General features: G+C 42.5%; 1 protein-coding gene across 1 annotated transcript in view; it reads left to right on the forward strand.

The window, feature by feature from the left end:
• Positions 1-973: 973 nt before the first annotated feature.
• Positions 974-19,547, forward strand: part of SLC26A4 (solute carrier family 26 member 4) — a 45,965-nt gene continuing 27,391 nt past the window's right edge. The window contains exons 1-10 of the mRNA XM_075599719.1: positions 974-1,012; positions 1,481-1,632; positions 2,481-2,620; positions 9,123-9,233; positions 10,048-10,229; positions 10,754-10,918; positions 12,052-12,204; positions 12,332-12,414; positions 17,151-17,298; positions 17,978-18,091. Of these exons, the coding sequence (XP_075455834.1) occupies positions 1,481-1,632; positions 2,481-2,620; positions 9,123-9,233; positions 10,048-10,229; positions 10,754-10,918; positions 12,052-12,204; positions 12,332-12,414; positions 17,151-17,298; positions 17,978-18,091 (1,248 nt within the window). The 5' untranslated portion in view covers positions 974-1,012. The remainder of the gene's footprint in view (positions 1,013-1,480; positions 1,633-2,480; positions 2,621-9,122; positions 9,234-10,047; positions 10,230-10,753; positions 10,919-12,051; positions 12,205-12,331; positions 12,415-17,150; positions 17,299-17,977; positions 18,092-19,547) is intronic.

Consider the following 19,547-nt stretch of genomic DNA (forward strand, 5'->3'; position numbering starts at 1 on the left):
ATTAATGAAATAATGATTTGGTTTGTTGAGTATGTTTTTTTTTCCCCTCAAGTTGCTTTAAATAAAATACATGGGCTAATTTAAAAAATAAAAAATAAAACATTTAAAATAACACAAACATGCCCGGTAATGAAATTAAGCAGCAAGGAACACGAGGGAAAGAAAAGAAGCATTGTTTTTTTAATTTTATTTATTTTTTTAGATTTATTTGTGTGACTTCATTTAAAATGTAGCCACAAGTCTGATTGATAAAAAAACACACAAAACATATCAAATGCATAAAAATATTACATATCAGGTAAAGAACAAGATAAACAAATTCAAATCCAAAATGCCTTAGAAATAATACTTTTTAAGTAAATATTATGAAGAATAAACTCCACACTGTACATGTGTACTCGTGTGTTGCTATCAGGGAGAAAAGAGGCCTTTTAAAATAACTTTTAACAATCTGTGTGTTCAGCGACGATTAAATATCAAAATGTTACAGTAAATCAGTTATTAGTACAGTAGTATTTTGGATAAGAAGGTACCTACACCGCCCAGTGTAGGTATATTAAAAGCTTGCATAAAGAAGTATCTACATACACTTTTATGCATGCCAAGAAAATACAAAACACCTTGCAAGTATTTATTGTATAAAAAAAAGTAACATATTTTATTGGTTTGCAAAACCAAAAAGCCTGCAACATGCTATGATTTAAAGGCATTAATGGCTATTTAAAGTATAGCTTCTGAGTTGACATTATAAGAGGGTAACGCAACTGCTACTGCACATCGTTGCTCTCAGATTTATGATGGAAGGGTTAATTGTTGTGGAGGGCACCAGGTAAATCAGCAGCAGTATGTGTTTGTGTGTGTGTCTAATGGCAAGTTTTTTCTCACTCAAACTGGAGATGGGAGTCTCTGTTTTCCCGTAAATAGAACTTCCCTTGGGCGGCAAGGAGTATATATTCTGCATGGGAAACATTAGTGGACATGCCAAGGTTGCTGGGGGCTGGAACTTTTACAGGTACGCAGGGATACTGTGACAAGCTTGGTATTGTGCATGATCCTTTATTTTCTATTACTATAATAATAATAAGAGCATGTTCTTGTATAGTGCTGCTAGTTTTACGTAGTGCTTTAAAGAGACATTTTGCAGGCACAGGTCCCTGCCCCATGGAGCTTACAATCTATGGTTTTTCATCTATATATGGAATAGAACTATAATTTTCACTGGCCCTCTCTATCAACTTATTGTGGTCAGTTACAATAGCTTACTATACATTAGGATCCGCAGAAAGCTAAAGGAAATAGTTTAAGGTGGACATAAGCAGATAATCATTTTAATAACCGTGTACTATAAAATTTGTGGTGTTAAACTTTCAAAAGTAGTGGGCAAAAGCCTTCAAGTAGAACTGTGCATGGAAAATTGAATAATTCTGACTTATTTTGCCACGTCTAAGTCTTTCCCTATGGCTGTTTGCATGGTTTCCAGATGGCATCGGGAAGGATGGATATGCCCAGCCCCGGGAATGACCAGTATCTGGTGGCTAGATCCATTTACGCTGAACCAGCCTTCCAGGAGGAAAACGAAAAGAAGGAAATTGTTAAGAAAACTTTTCGGGACAAGCTGAAGAAGAGTTGCAGGTTGTAATTCCTCTCATTTCCCTGATATTCAGAGTGTGTTACATGGAATAGAATGCTCATTAGTGCTGGCAGGCAATACCATGCCCATACCGTGGACTAGTTCGGCTATGCTAAATAATAATCCCAATTAATGTATCCTCAATTCCCCTTTCCATCCCTTATTTTTTAAATAAAATGATTTCATAAGAGCAGCAGCAGCAGCAGCAGCAGCAGCAAATTCATTATTTGGCTATAAACGCATGGACATGGAAACTGAAGATACAACATTAATACACTGGTGTTTGTAAAGCCTTAAGCCAGCTTTTAATTAATTAATTGAGGATATTTTAGATGACGAATTATGTCTATTGGTGCTGAAAACAATTCAAATATTATTTTAAACAAGATTTACAAATATTTGAAACTCCAGAAGCTGATCATCATGCACTTGCATCGAGGGTATATTTACATATATATATATATATATATATATATATATATATATATATATATATATATATATATATATATATATATATATATATATATATATATGTATGTATTTAGCAACATTAGGATATATATTATCTTATAACATGTTGATTTGATTTAATTCAAATTGCACAGTGTCCAGAAAAATGAACACGAATAATTGTATATTTATGGTATATGAACCTGGAAATGTTGCTACTACTAAAACATGACACATATTCAGTATGCCAGTTTTCACCTGTGTATTTTAAGAACATGCAGTACTGTAATAAATGCAACATGTGTTGTGTGTAACACAATGTATATTTTGAAGGTATGGTTATTGGTGGTTTCCTGATTCTGTTTATAAAGTTAGTTGTTTCCTTTGTACCTGGCAGCTGTACATCTAGAAGGGCACTCCTGATAGTCAAGTCCATTTTCCCAGTCCTGGATTGGTTGCCCAAATACAAATGGAAAGAATGGATTCTAAGTGACACCATCTCGGGAATCAGCACAGGGCTTGTTGCGACTTTGCAAGGTACAGTACGTTTGTGCTCTCAGGGGGCAATTCTATATAGTTCAAACTACATGTATATACAAAATTACCCATTAAGTATTATGTCTAAATAATAGGTGATACTATAAGCTGTTGTTGAACGTTCTAGTAGCCGTGTTGGTTCTAGAAAAATGTAGATTAGTTGTATGTTGTGATACTATTTAGGGGACCAACTTTAGCGTAGTTCATAGTGGTTCACCCCCCCCCCCCACTTTCTTGTACAGCACCGACAATATATGCAGCGCTGTACATAGAATGTTTTTGTTGTTGTTGCAGGCACGAGTCCCTGCCCTCTAGAGCTTACAACTTTTGGTGCCTGAGTCACAGGGAGATAAAGGGACTTGCCCAAGTTCAAAAGAAGCTGACCCCAGGATTTGAACCAGTCTCCCCTGCTTCAAACTCAGTTAATTGTTTTCAGTCAGTGCCTTTACTCACTGTGCTGCTCCCTCACCCCCTCACTCCTTCAGCCCCTCACTCCTTCAGCCCCTCACTCCTTCAGCCCCTCACTCCTTCACCCCCTCACTCATTCAGCCCTTCACCCCTTTACTCCTTCACCCCTTTTCTCCTTCACCCCCTCACTCCTTCACCCCCCTCTCCTTCACCCCCTTCTCCTCACCCCCCTCTCCTTCGCCCCTCTCCTTCGCCCCCCTCTCCTTCACTCCCTCACTCATTCAGCCCTTCACCCCCTCACTCCCTCACCCCCTCACTCCTTCACCCCCTCACTCCTTCACCCCCTCACTCCTTCCCCCCCCTCACTCCTTCACCCCCTCACTCCTTCACCCCCTCACTCCTTCACCCTCTCACTCCTTCACCCTCTCACTCCTTCACCCTCTCACTCCTTCAGCCCCTCACTCCTTCACCCTCTCACTCCTTCACCCTCTCACTCCTTCACCCTCTCACTGATTCACCCTCTCACTCCTTCACCCCCTCACTCCTTCCCCCCCCTCACTCCTTCACCCCCTCACTCCTTCACCCCCTCACTCCTTCACCCTCTCACTCCTTCACCCTCTCACTCCTTCACCCTCTCACTCCTTCACCCTCTCACTTCTTCGCCCCTCACTCCTTCATGTATAGAGTTTATGAAACCTCATAGGTTTCTTCGTCACTATAATTGCATGAGTCTAAAAAGCTGCAACATTGTTTTTGTAACAGAATAATAATAAGCTGCTTTCTACACGTTTTATTCACTTGCTTAATACTTAATACTTGCTAATTGCGGAATGCAGCAGAAAAGTAAAATAGTCTGCACTATTAACCATGTTTTAATTTCTTTTCCTAAAACATACCCACTCCATTATATGACAGCTTCATTTAAATGCAGTACATCTTATCCAAAATGTGTGTTTCCTCAGTATCGTTCTACATAACCTTATGTTCCTTTAAAGCAATGGTCAAAGAGGTTAAAACATTTAGCAGTGCTGTGTCCAGTTTATACAAAATCAATGGTTAATAAACATTGGGGACTGTATTTTAGATAGATGTACGTCATATTTATGTTGTATAAATAGATAGGCGGAGGGGGAAACTATTCAAGATTATATATATATGTATATAAAACAAATTTAAAGAACGTGAGATCAGAGATCAGCAGTTTCTAAAAAGGGATAGCATTTGAAGTGTGAATCTAAAAAACAAGGTGGTACTCCAAATCCTTGTACCATAGATTGTTAAATAACATAGGGGTAGATCCTCAGAAGTGCGCTAAATGAGGACAAATAATGTTATCTAATTAGTTAATGAAAGTTATTTTTCCTTCATTTAGCAGGGATCCTCAAAGCTAATCCTATGCATAAATAAGGACAGCGTGTTTGACATGAACCAAGACCGCACGTCAGTCGGACGGGGGACAGCAAGTAGAAAGGAAGAGTCCAGGGAGAAGTGCTTCTCTGGACTAGGCCTACTACTGCCCCTTAGCCCCCAGCTAGACCCTGACCCATACTAAGAGTAGTATTGCAGGGAAGGCCCCAGATAGGGACTATTCCCTTTTGAGAACTATTGTAGTAGAACTGCTCAGGTGACCGGATGGTCACACGGTGTCCTGCAGTCTGGGACCAGGCCCAGGGCCCAGCACAGACATTACGGGAGACACTCCTGTTGGAGCTCCCCACAAGGTGGACCGTAATCCGTAAGGGATTTTGCAGAACCCGCATCGTGGGATCACGCTGCGGCTCTGTTAACCCCGGATCTCCACTATACCCTGGTCATAGCCACGAAGGCACCCACCGTGCACCACCACAACACAAGGGGAGGTAGGGCTACCTCACATTTTGGATGTGCCTGCTCTGCGGACATCGGGTTACAGGTGCCCAGGGCACCGTCTGTACTGTGGGGGACATTGAGTTATCACATTGCTTTGTTGCATTGGGCTATTATATTGTAATTGTTATCGTATGGTTATATGTGTGTCAGTAAATTTACGTTAGATACACACCTGTGTGTGTATCACTTATTACTGACTATGTTAGTTCCTGTGAGTGGTTATTCCATCATCACTGGGATCCCTCATAGGTGGAGCCGCTGAACACAAGGAAGAAAGAGCTCACCCCAGGCTTCCACTGGTGGAAGATTAGGCCTCCTGTGAGCAAACAGGTAATCAGCATACGTAGTTCCCTTAGTCATAAGAAAAGGGGGCCACATTTGGAGGCGCTGATGAGATTCAGACCTGGGGTGCCCAAAATTAGTACAACCAAATGATGTCGCAGATCATATCACTACCGTCCCGGCAGGAGGTCTATGAATGGGCGTTAAAATGCTACGTACCACCCCAGCAGGTGCTCGCCACTAGGCAAGTCCCCGCCGACACCTCCACTTACGACATCTGTTTAGTACTGGGGAAGTTCCCTGGCCTACAGCCTGCACATATCCTAGGCCGCTGAACAGAGCCAGAAAAGATATAGTGCGCAGTGCTAGTTACAGGCGTGTATGACTTAACGGAAGAAGGAGGTCCACCCACCTTACGGTTCAATGGAGCGCTAGATATCCCTATAGTCTATCCAGAAATGCACGTGAAGGTGGAGCCCACTAGTTTCACCACTGACATGCAGGAAATTTCGATGGTTGTGTTCACCTTCCCCAGGAAGTCCCTGAGGAGCGAAGTCATTGCCACGTCCGGTCACAGCAGTCACAGTTCGCATCGTTCGGACGAAGTTCAGATGCTCGCAGAAGCCATACAGCAGTTGGCTGGGAACAAGAGCGAGTCGTCTCAAGCACAACATTACCGTAAGTTGAAAGCCTTTTCTGGGGTAAAGCCCACGCCAGCCAGAGAAGAGACATTTAAGCCTGGAAGGACTAAACCTTGCAAGTACTTGAGGAATTGTCTTTCACCGAAGCTGTTAAAAGGCAGCGGATAATGGAGTGCTTAAAACCCCCCGCCTCTATGATGGTGAGAATGCACCAAGACCAGAATACAGATGTTATGGCACAGAGGATAGTGAACTTATTGACGTGGATCTACGGCCTGCAAGAGCACGGGAGAGAACTCTGGTCTAAGTTCTACAGTCTTAGACAGAAAGAAAGGGAAAAACTGTCCAAGTTTATTCAACGGATACAGTTAGTCCTGTGGAATCTATGTTCCCATGATATAATTCCAGCCTCTGAGGTGGATGAATATTGCAGAAAGCAATTTTTAAGGGGATCTATACCCACCCATCATATTGTCATCATGATCAGGTGCTCCTTGCTACAAGCAAGTCCTCCTACATTTGAGGGGCTATTAGGCCTGTTGAAAGGGCAAGAAGCCTATACACGGTTACACCCCCCCAAAAAACATAAAGACTCCCGCAAGGAAGAGACAAAAGGGGCGTCGGCCCAGAAGCCTAAGGAGATGAAAAGTGCTGAGGATAACCCTCCTTCAATAGTGCCTCCCTCCGCTTCCAGGGTGCCCTGGAAACCAGTCACTACGCCCAGTGCCGGTGCGACCCGAGGTACCCGCTGCTATAACTGTGACTGAGAAGGTCACTTTGCCAAAGACTGTCCAAAGCCAAGGACCCCCACCCTTGGGCCATAGCCTTCACTTTTCAACCGGTGGAACAGCCATCTACCTTCTTGGATAGCGCCCCTGTGCCTAGCCCTGAAGAGGAGCCCCAACCAGATGCCTACAGCCGAGTACTAGTGGAAGGCCATAGTACGAGTGCTAGTGGAAGGTATCTACTCCTCTGCATTGTGTGAAACTGGGTCTCAAGTGACCATCATCTACCGGCCGTTCTACGACTTGCATTTGAAACATCTGCCTAGAAGACTGCGAAGACTACCCCATAGATGGCGTGATCCAAGTGCGGTTGGATATACCCCAGCTAAATACTAACAAAACCCACCCCATGGAAGTGGAAGCCTTGATATGTCCTGAGCCCTGGGAACACCAAAGTTCCCCCCATCATCTTGGAGACCAACGCGGATGTGGTGCGAGCCCTGATCCGGGCATATCTACAAGAGACTGGCAAATTACCCCCAACTTCTCTGAAGATTCACCCCGTATTCAAGGTGTAATGCCATAGAAACTCTGTCCTAGAAGGGTTTGGACAATTCTTCAACTTGGAGCAGGGGTTGACAGAGATTCCACCAGGGGGAGTGAGGCACATGGTCACAGTACTTACCTACCCGGACCGCGACAAAGCCGACTGGTACTTTTCCCTTGAGACCACGCCAGAAGAGGACGCCAAGAGAGGATTCATGGTGGTAGCAGAAATTAAAGAATGGAAGTCTGCCATTCCTCGCCCATTCAAGGTGGCCATACAGAATATTTCACCCCACCCCATACGGTTTGATGTCGGTCAAGCACTGGGTCGGATATACCCCGTCACCCCAGTAGAATCCCTGGTTCATGTGAACGCTGCTACCATACAAGAAGCTCTTACCGGACTGCAGTTTAACTTCGGGGATTCAACCTTGCCTGCAGGGTGGAGGAAATGGCTAAGCGACAAGCTGGCGGAATGCCAAGTGGTGTTCTCCACCAGTGTGATGGATGTGGGCAGCCGCAAGAGTGCTCAACACACGATCTGGTTGGATGACGTCACACCATATCGGAAGCGTTCCAGACGCATCGCTCCCAGAGATGTGGAGGACGCGAGGGATATCCTGAAGGAGATGGAGATGGCGGGTATCGTAACAGAGTACCATAGCCCCTACGACTCCCCTATCACGGTAGTGCGGAAGAAGAATTGGTCAGTTTGCCTGTGCGTGGACTACCGCACCTTGAACTGCCGCACGGTACCGGACCAGTATACCCTACCACGGATCGAAGAAATCCTCATTGTCTTATCAGGCAGTCAGTGGTTCAGAGTACTGGACCTGAGGTCTGAATACTACCAGGTACCCATGAGCCCTGAAGACCAGGAGAAGACAGCATTTGTCTGCCCTCTCGGGTTCTACCAGTTCACCCAGATGCCCCAGATCTCCACCATATCTTGGTCGTAGCCAGGAAGGTACCCACGGTACACCACCACAACACAAGGGGGGTAGCGCTACCTCACATTTTGGGTGGGCCTCCTCTGCGGACATTGGGTTACAGGTGCCCAGGGCACCCTCTGTACTGTGGGGGACATTGGGTTATCACATTGTGTTGTTACATTGGGCTATTTGGTTGCTATTGTTATCGTATGGTTATATGTGTGTCAGTAAATATACGTTAGTCATATGCCTGTGTGTGTATCACTTATTACTGACTGTGTTGGTTCCTGTGAGGGGTTATCCCGCCATCACTGGGATCCCTCATAGGTGGAGGCGCTGTACCCAAGGAAGAAAGAGCTCACCCCAGGCTCCCAGTGGCGGATGATTAGGCCTCCTGTGAGCAAACAGGTAATCAGCAAGCGTAATTTTCTTAGTCATAGGGAAAGGGGGTTATTAATATATTTAATGGCAATAAGGTTAAAGCGGTGATTAAAAACGTTTGTAACCCGCAGATGTAGTAAAGCGTCTTGTCGTCAGTGCCACTGCCATGTGCGGTGTGAATGCGGCAAAGTATTAATGCTGCAGGGGGTCCCATTCTGAAAAATGGACCCCCGCAACTCAATCACGGCAGCAGACTTTTGCTTGTTTGTCTGCGGTGCCGGGGACACATCTGTACTTCCCCCAAAACATTTCCTTTTCATTTCTATAACATTATTAGGGGTAGAATCTAGTCTAACGTATTCCAGTAGGGGACTTACATGTGGCCAACATATTAATCTCATTTTCTTTTGCAAGAGCTTTCACTATCTATCGGGTATATGTCGTGTATGTTGTGAAAGATGTATGGAAAAGCAAAAAGAGGCGTCTTTTCAGAAGCAAACATATAAAGGTCCTCCACATTTCAAATAAGCAAATGAAATAAAATGATTGTTTTATTTGATCAATGTGTTATTTAAGCTAAACATAAGGTAAACATTGACATGCAATGTACGGCGCTATGTAAGTTCATTATTTTGCATCTACATTTTAAACCGTGTGTTTTCAGAATGTACCATTTCATTATGACATTTCATACAAACGTTCTTATATATGTTTCCAGGATTGGCCTTCGCATTACCTGCTGCAGTTCCTGTTGGATATGGCCTCTATGCTGCCTTCTTCCCCATCCTGACATATTTCTTCCTGGGGACATCTAAGCACATTGCAGTTGGTATGTTCTGCTGCATTCTAACAAGCGAACCTTACTAATGTTGTTCCAGGCTCCAATGTATGCTTAGCTATAGGGAAATGGGTGGCATTGTAACATTACTGGACCAAATAGTGTAAACAGCAGTAATGTTACTGATTGAACTACAGTATGTTGCTGCATTTAAATGTTACAACGCATTACAATTAGCAAACAATTAGGAAACGACCTGTTCGGGATGTATTCACTAAGTAGTGCTATCGAGGAACCATGGCATTATGTCTTGTGATTAGTGCTTGTTTTACTGCCAATGTTCACTACTTCATTGTAGGGCCATGGCTGTGTTCACAACTCAAACACAAATCTACCCAGGGCATAAACATCCTCTCATACACAAAAGAGCCTTCTCCACAACACACTGAAAGGGCCTGCCCAATGTCATTCAATTCCGGGACTTTTGGCCAAAACTGCCCTTAGTAACACAGGATGTTATCAAGAACAAGAATGGTATTCTGGGCCCTTCTTTAATCAGGAACAGAACAGCATTTTACAGAAAACACTACAGGAAACAACGCCTAGTAACACCAATCCAGGTTATCTTGGATATTATAAATATAGCTCGTTTCATACCCAATACAGTCCCACTGAATATTGCTGGATACAGTACAATAAACTATTTCATGTGCTTCACTTTGAAACCAATCCATTTGTAAGACAAGCTTCTGGCTGTAACAAAAATATCAGTGGAAACCAGGTTTTGTTAACTCTGCCTCTAGCTCCTGTCTTTTCTCATCTTTAAATCAAAATGCACACATTGAATGTTTGTTTATTCTTACAGGACCATTTCCAGTGATCAGTTTGATGGTGGGAGCAGTAGTTCTATCCATGGCCCCGGATGAAAAATATATGATGATGAGCAACACGACAGGGCTGAACAAAACAGTGATAGACATAGCATCCCGGGATGCAGCTAGAATCCTTGTTTCAGGGACACTGAGCTTCTTAATTGGAATTATCCAGGTAATACAAATGTTGGTGCAATACATAATGATGTTGTTATCTCTTTATAATGCTCAAATCTTACAGCAAGTGGAACTGAAGGTATCACACTGCCTAGATAGAACATTGCTTTTGTGCATCTCTCATCCACTGTTAACTCAAAACCACAGTATTATACAGCAGGAGAAAACAGTACTTGTCAACATCTGTATCATACAGTAGAAATCTTTTTTGACTTCATATAATCAGTGGTTGCCTCTACCATCTGTAATAAAAGATACGATGATATAAAAAGCCAAGACAGACCACAGTGTGTGCGCAACGGAGTAAATCTTTCTCGTCTTCAAATAATCTGCACCGCATGTTAGAAACTGTTTCTTGGATTTGACAGTTTTGCACAAAAAAATACAGCTACACATCCAAACACACTTTCCTTTCTCTCAAATTGCCTTAGTAAATAGGGCTATGTTCACTAAGCAATGTTGTGCTATAACCAGGAGACCCCTAACAGCCTATTCACCATCAATTCCCTGCTCTATTTCCAGCTTGCACTAGGGATACTTCAGATTGGCTTCATTGTCAAGTACCTGGCAGATCCGTTGGTTGGAGGATTTACCACTGCTGCCGCTTTCCAAGTTTTGGTCTCACAAATAAAACTGATTCTCAATGTTCCTACAAAGAACTATAATGGCGTACTCTCCATAGTCTATGTAAGTGTATCTTATATGTAATGTATAATACACATGATAATACATGAATATTCAACTTTTTTTTTTTTTACAATTAACCCTTCGGGGCTCTAATGATGTACCGTGTAAGTCAATAAAAATGCCACCCAAGGGGCTCTTACAATGTACACCGTATGTACATTGTATGTCATTGCCCCTTGCTCATTTTTTAGGGGCGGTACTGTACATGACCGATCGCATACTACATGGAAGGGGGCGCCAACTCCTTCCTGTCACATCCGGCCTCGCGGCTGGAACTGAAACGGCATCACGTGATCGATCCGAAGAGCCGGAGAGTCTAAGGCCACGGAGGTGCAACTACTCTCCGGCACTAAAAGGGTTAACACAAGAGTATCCCTTATTATTAGAGTGCTGCAGTGATAACTTCAGTTAGGTTGTCATGGAAATAAGCATATATGTAACCATCACAATGGATAGTAACCCCCAGACTAGCAATTTTAAGGATTTATCAGTACAGAACTGTACGCAGAACTGGGATTTCCCACTTCTCACCACACCGCAAACTCTGCAAAATAACTTCCATTTAGAGAATATGTTGAATAGTTATTTGTATGAATCACGTTGCCAGGCTTCTCTGGCAGTAAAGCGGTTCCTAACAAAAGCAAATGAATAATGATACCTATTGACTTTGTGTCTAGATAGTGATACAGTTTGGCCCACATTCACTTGGTGGTGGTATTCCATAAGACACTTGTTGGCACTGAACGACGCACTATGAACCCATGCACTTGACAATCAATGCTCACTAAATGTTGACCTTTATCTTGACAACTATTCTTACAGGATCTGGAGTCAGGAAGCAATTTATTGTTCCATGTACTGAAAAATTCTAGTAGCTGTACTGGTCCTCGAAAAGTGTAGATTGGTCAAAGGTGGCAATACCTTTAAGTCGACTGACAAGCAAGTTCTTCATACCTAAATATAAAGTAGCAGGGTGTACAAATTGTTCTGCACACATAACGAAGACCACTACAATATTTTGAAATCTATGAAGACCTTTCTTGCTGGTGTAGTAGAATATATGTTCATACCTTATGACAGTTTTCTGTGTAATTTTACTCATGACAATATGTTTCTTTATTCATTTTGTTTAGACAATTATAGATATCTGTACCAACATTGGTAAAACCAATTTTGCTGACCTCATTGCTGGACTTCTGACTTTTGTTGTAGTTTTGGTGGTGAAAGAAATAAATGATCGATACAAACATATTCTTCGCGTACCTATTCCTATAGAAATAATTGTGGTAAGTTCAATAATATAAAAAAACACTTAATGATGAATTAGAAACTACTTATTTATATACGATATGGACAAGCGGTATAGCGATATAGCCATTTCTATATACTTACAATTGTTTGTTTTAACTTTAGACAATAGTAGCGACAGGGATTTCATACGGTGTAGATCTGGAAAAAAAATACAATGCAGGCATTGTAAAGACTATTCCCGGCGGGTAAGTGTGACATTGATTTTTTTTTTTTAACTAGGATACAGGATAAATTACCGAGGAATATACATTGAGATGTGTTCCTTCAACCATGTCTCATAAAGTGATTTACTTGTGATCAAAGAAAGGTATTAAACCAACCAGCTTATATTTCCAAGACCAGCACCTTATCTAATACACTGCATGCGTTCCTCACACTTCCGGTTACACATTTTGTGTTCCGGGGCGCAAAGTAAATATAAGTTATACAGTACTCTATGTGTCTTGTACAAATGTGGTTAAAGCTCCAGTAAATGAAATGTAATTTGGATAGTGACTAATATAACAGTGGAGTAACTTAAAAAAGGCAGTGGGCAGTCAAGTACAGTAAAAAAAACCAATGCAATTCACTAAAGGAAAAAGTGCAGCTCCCATAAAGGATAATCCCAATCCACACACATGAAAAACAAAAAAGAAGGGAGTGCAGTAGACCAATAGAAAATAAAAATATAACAATTTAATAAAACAGACAAATAATGCCCCTAAATTGATAACTATGAGAATGATTTGATATTACATTACAATCATATATAAAATACAGCAATGATTAAAAAACAATAAGGCCCATCACAAACTGAAATTCAAATGAAGATGATATATAGGAATATATATATAACAGACACTCAATAGTATGAGACTAGCTCCATGAGGGAAGGTGGGGCAGGTAAAGAAGGTGTCGTGTTTATCACCAATATAGTCCAGAGATAACGGAGATGTAACAGTCAATCCGGTTAGATGTAGTGTGTATACAAAAGTTCAGTTTGATCTCACCAAAATCGCACCCAGGATTCATGGCAGCAAATAATCCGTCAACTGGGCTTCCCCATCACGGAGACCAAAAGTATACCGATCCGGACTGCAATGCAATTAACAGCGTTTACACTCCAAGATGAGAGATAGCCCCTATGGAAATGGGGGAGAGGAAAGCCACGCAGGTTAACCCCGATACACCAGCGCACTTTCACTACGCGGGGACCTCACACCCCCTCGTAGGACAAACTGTTAGTCTCTTGATGATCTGCCAAAGCAGTAACTGGGTAACTCACTTAGAGCTCAGCTGGCAGGATGTATTACACCAGGCTTCCATTTGTTTTCTCCGGAGCTCCATTCCCTTGGTGTCTGCTATTAGCAACCTCTACAGCAGCTGATGGGTTCTTAGCATTAGCATACAACTGGATTGACTGTTACATCTCCGTTATCTCTAGACTATATTGGTGTTAAACAGGACACCTTCTTTACCTGCCCCACCTCCCCTGATGCAGCTAGTTTCATACTATTGAGGGTCTGTTATATATATTCCTATACATCCTCTTCATTTGAATTTCAGCTTGTGATGGGCCTTATTGTTTTTTTTTTTAACAATCTCTGAATTAAAATTTGTATTTTCTATTGGTCTACTGCGCTCCCTTTTTTTGTTTTATATATAGATATATATATATATATATATATCTATATCTATATCTATATATAAAACAAAAAAAGGGAGCGCAGTAGACCAATAGAAAATACAAATTTTAATTCAGAGATTGTTAAAAAAAAAACAATAAGGCCCATCACAAGCTGAAATTCTTGTGGTTGCTGCAGCAACTTGTGGTTGCTGCAGGAACAGGTTCATAGATAGGGACACTGCCCTTGTAGCATTATAGTGAGGGACACAGCCAGGACATGGCTGCATCCTGGCCTCAGAGGCTCTGGGACCAGACACCTGCCACCAAGAGACTCTCTCCATGGTGGCGCTGTCCATGTGAAACACCACCCAACGTGGAGGCTTCACGGAGGACCTCGTGGATCCGGGGACCCTATCGTCATCATCTGCGCGCCCGGGTGTGGACACACCCGGCAGGTACCTTTATCCAGCAAGTGCACCAACTCAACACTTTAGTGGGGCAGCGCTGTCTCACATTTGGGTGGGTTGGGTCTTGGGGACACTGGGAAGGTTCGGTGTCCAAGAGCACCTCAGTACATTTGGGGATGGTATACCCTACGGGGTGTGGACACGGTCTTGGTGGGAACACAGCGATAGGTTACGACCGTGCGTGGCTTGGTGGGTAGGCTGTACACCAGTAGTTGTTCGCATACAGTAAACAGTTATCTTCTACCAAGTGTGTGTGTATTGTATGTGGGTCCTGTACGGGGTCATTCTACACTATAGAATCCCGCACAGGTGGAAGCGCTAACGAGCATCGTTCCAGGATATACCCCAGGCTCCCAGCAGCGGAGGCTCAGGCCTCCTGTGAGCCACCAGGTATTGCACCATACATACACCGTAGCCTCACATCTCCCAGGGGCTGGGGGAAAGTGTGCTACATATATATATATATATATATAGCAACTGTAAATATTCCTGTATATTCATTTGCATGTCTTAGACAGGTCTGCAACCCTGTCTTTCACCATTATCACCCAGCCCACAGGATATATATATATATATATATCAGCTGCCATAGGGGCTGTATATATATATATATATCCTGTGGGCTGGGTGATAATGGTGAAAGACAGGGTTGCAGACCTGTCTAAGACATGCAAATGAATATACAGGAATATTTACAGTTGCTATATATATATATATATGTAGCGCACTTTCCCCCAGCTCCTGGGAGATGTGAGGCTACGGTGTATGTATGGTGCAATACCTGGTGGCTCACAGGAGGCCTGAGCCTCCGCTGCTGGGAGCCTGGGGTATATCCTGGAACGATGCTCGTTAGCGCTTCCACCTGTGCGGGATTCTATAGTGTAGAATGACCCCGTACAGGACCCACATACAATACACACACACTTGGTAGAAGATAACTGTTTACTGTATGCGAACAACTACTGGTGTACAGCCTACCCACCAAGCCACGCACGGTCGTAACCTATCGCTGTGTTCCCACCAAGACCGTGTCCACACCCCGTAGGGTATACCATCCCCAAATGTACTGAGGTGCTCTTGGACACCGAACCTTCCCAGTGTCCCCAAGACCCAACCCACCCAAATGTGAGACAGCGCTGCCCCACTAAAGTGTTGAGTTGGTGCACTTGCTGGATAAAGGTACCTGCCGGGTGTGTCCACACCCGGGCGCGCAGATGATGACGATAGGGTCCCCGGATCCACGAGGTCCTCCGTGAAGCCTCCACGTTGGGTGGTGTTTCACATGGACAGCGCCACCATGGAGAGAGTCTCTTGGTGGCAGGTGTCTGGTCCCAGAGCCTCTGAGGCCAGGATGCAGCCATGTCCTGGCTGTGTCCCTCACTATAATGCTACAAGGGCAGTGTCCCTATCTATGAACCTGTTCCTGCAGCAACCACAAGCTGAGGTGAGTCGGGGCCTAGCTGGGGCCTAAGGGGTCTCTGGCCTAATGCAGGGGTCACTGACACCCTGAAAACGCACACCGTACCCTTCTGGTGTCCCAACTCCGACTGCCGTGGTCCTCAGTGCGGGAAAAATCTATCAATGTCACTGAACGGGGAATCCTGCAACCCCATTGGCTGATGTGCGACACCGGACTACAGCCCCTATGGCTGCTGGGGATTGTATTTCCCCATGCATAGCTATACTATGTAGGGCACCGTTCGCGCTGCTGCGCATGCGCAAAATAGTATTGGCCGCCGGAACCTCTCTGCGCATGCGTGAACCTCTGCGCATTGCGCTGTGACCCACAAGATGGCTGTGCCCTCCTACGGGAGGTGCCAGGAGTCCTCAGCGACACCTCGCTGCCCCACAACTTGCCCTGCACTACCAGTGGTCTGTCAGCATCCCGACGGCACCTGCACACACTGCGATGCTGGCATCCCCCTCCCGCAGCAAGATAAGGGGACAAGGGGACCCAGCTACATATATATATATATATATATATATATATATATATATATATATATATATATATATATATATATATTATAGTACTTTTGCCTTTTAGAATGATATCCTTCTTGACTTCAATACACCGATACCAAGCCTAATGTAGTCTCAAGAAGCAAAATCTGAATACATAATGAGTATTCTGCATTCATGTCCCTTTGAATGTTAGGTAACTTTATTTCCACATCACAAGGTCCTTCTTCTTTAGCTATGGATAATTATCGCTAAATGGAGTTTAACATTTCAAGTGAAGGTAATATGGAGTTTATGGACAGTCTTTATGTGCGGTGCTCACTCACTCACCCATGATATCAGTGGTTATAAATGTATCATATACTGTACAAGACAGATGGCATCATTTTTGCTTATGATTAACAAATGTGTTTACTGATGTCACTTGGATAGTTGCAGATCATGTTTTTGTTTTAGTTTTTGCACATTTGTCCATGCAATCCTACCAAAGAAGATAGCTTAGAAATTTCACAAGGAGGCCATATTTACACGGCCCTGCTAATACTAGTCAACATCTGGGTTTCTCTGGAATTAAAATCTGTTGGAAGATTTTTCAGTTAAATATGTGATACGTGATGAAAATATGAGTAATTTACTCTAGAAAGCCATTTAAGTGCACCTGCTGTGCAATTGGCAAGGCCCCTCTGACAGTGAACAGCTTAAGTTACTTATGTACGACTCCGAAAAATATAGTATGGCTAGAAAATATAGTATAATAGTGTGTAACCCTAATCACAATGTAAGTATTAACATTGCCATACATTCACAATGGTGTTTCCCCAAATGTTGTTCAGAACATTAGTATTGAGTGTTTAGCTTCCAGACAAAAACGTGTTTGTTATTACAGGTTCATACCTCCCATGATACCGGATGTGAGAATGTTTTCAGAAATGATTTCCTCTGCATTTTCCATTGGAATAGTAGCATATGCTCTAGCTGTGTCTGTTGGAAAGGTTTACGCCACCAAGCATAGCTATTCAATCAATGGAAATCAGGTAAGTGATCTCTATATTGTAATGGTCTCTTAGTTCCAGTTAAACGATTTAAAACATAGGATGTGCTTTTCTTCCCGTACAAGAAACTGTTTATGCTTGATAGGACAGCTGGGAAAAATTAAAATCATAGTGTATAGTCGTCCATTGTTAGATCAAATGAGGTTTAGCACTAGTGAGTGGGCGTGTTTTACAAGCAATAAAGTACGAACATACAGCAAGAAAAGTAAAGTGAATGGTTTTGAAAGTGGTTGTTCATTCGCTGTTTTCCTGAGCCTGCTGGTTTGCATCTTATGTGTTAGAGGTTAGAAGTCAAATGTAATACCTCTCTTTATTACTATTGATGTTACCTGTGCTGTTGACCTTGCTGTCATATATTGTGACATGCACTGTATCTTGATATAGTATGCCAGCACTGCCAACCCATCGTGTGAAATCTTACTGATATGTTGTGATAACCCTGACACAAAATGATCAAAATGATCAATGATAAATCCTATGTTTAAATTATATCTACGAATATCAGGGGAAACATAGTAACAATTACCAATTCGTTAAAAGTGTTTGTTCTAAAGCCATTGTACTGTTTTCTGTCTTCTTTACAAATAAACATTTATTTAGCAAAATAAATCATTTATATATGCAGAATAACTTCAGATTAACATATCATTGTTTTTGCCAGGAATTTATTGCATTTGGGGTCAGCAATATGTTCGGTGGCCTTTTTTCCTGCTTTTGTGCAACCACTGCTCTGTCACGTACCGCTGTCCAGGAAAGCACCGGTGGGAAAACCCAGGTAGGAAAATAGACACCACTATCATATGTACTCGAACAGGAGTGGCCCACTCCAGTCCTCAACGGCCCCCAACAGGCCAGCTTTTAAAAAGATCCCTGCTTCAGCACAGGTGGCTCAACCAGTGGCTCAGTCAGTGATTGAGCCACCTGTGCTGAAGCAGGGTTATCCTTAAAACCTGACCTGTTGGGGGCACTTAAGGAGTGGAGTTGGCCACCCCTGTACTAGAAATACATTAGAACTCTTTGTATAAGAACACTATTAGGCTACATGTGGATTATGTCATGTAATGTATCAATGAGAAACCTGTTCCATCCATTAGTTTCTGTGTCAAACGAAAGAAACAAGTTTATTATTTCATATTTAATGGAAGCTTTGTAGTAACGCAGGCTGATCCCCCAACCCTGGCCTGGCATTCCTGCGGAAGCACGGCATGAAGGAACATGGAAGATATGCCAAAATTGGCCTGCACCAGTAAAATATATTTATATATCTGATGACTCCTTCATAACACCTCATATTGTTTCATTCAATAATGATCAGTGATTTTATCTTGGTTCTTCGCCCCCACACAAATCTGAAGGCATGACTGTGTTTGTTTGCAAAGCACAGTGCCACGAGGTGGTAACATACAGTTATGCCAGTGCTAGGAATGCCACAAATCAGTGTGATTAAATGCAGGACAGCAGCAACAGTTCCAAAGTGCAGAGTTTCTCAGGATGTTACATGAAAAAAACAGAAAAGATATATAGTGCAAAAACATTTAGGTCAAAAATGGGGAATGGTCCAAAAACAATGAAATTCCCACTCACGTGGTCTATGGGAATATTAATGCATATAAATGTTTTTGTACTGTATATGTTTTCTGTTTTTTCATGTAACACCCTGAGAAAGTCTGCGCTTTGGACCTGTTGCTGCTATCCTGTGTGGATAATGGGAGCCGTGCTTGTAAAAAAGCTGTATATTTCCCAGGAGTAGTATATTTAATGTACAGCATGTTTTCCCATATATATTTTTCACCAAATCATTTTCACATTTGCCTCAATTTGGGAACTTTTGCACTTGACGGACAGTACTATATATGTTATACTTTATCACTTCATTCAATTTGTTCACTGCTTAGTAATACTTTGCACTTGTTCCTTTTTGTTTGGATAAAATGCAGGAACAGATACACTACCAAAATAAGTACATACAAAATAAGTCAATAAAAAGTACTTATTGTGACACAGAATTACTGCACTTGCATGCTACATCACTGTAATAAATAAATGAACACCGTTTTTGTTTCAGTCATGATTTCATTAAGTAATCTGCTTTGCTTTTAAAAATGTGTCCAATGTACTGTATTGTGCATTACCACCAAATGGTATTTGTAAAACGTTATAGTTGACTAATTCCAGCACATTGTGCCCAGATTTATGTTCCAACCTAATTTATTTAATATAATTTTTTTTTT

The sequence above is a fragment of the Ascaphus truei genome, chromosome 5, assembly GCF_040206685.1.
Source record: "Ascaphus truei isolate aAscTru1 chromosome 5, aAscTru1.hap1, whole genome shotgun sequence".
NCBI classification, from domain to species: domain Eukaryota; kingdom Metazoa; phylum Chordata; class Amphibia; order Anura; family Ascaphidae; genus Ascaphus; species Ascaphus truei.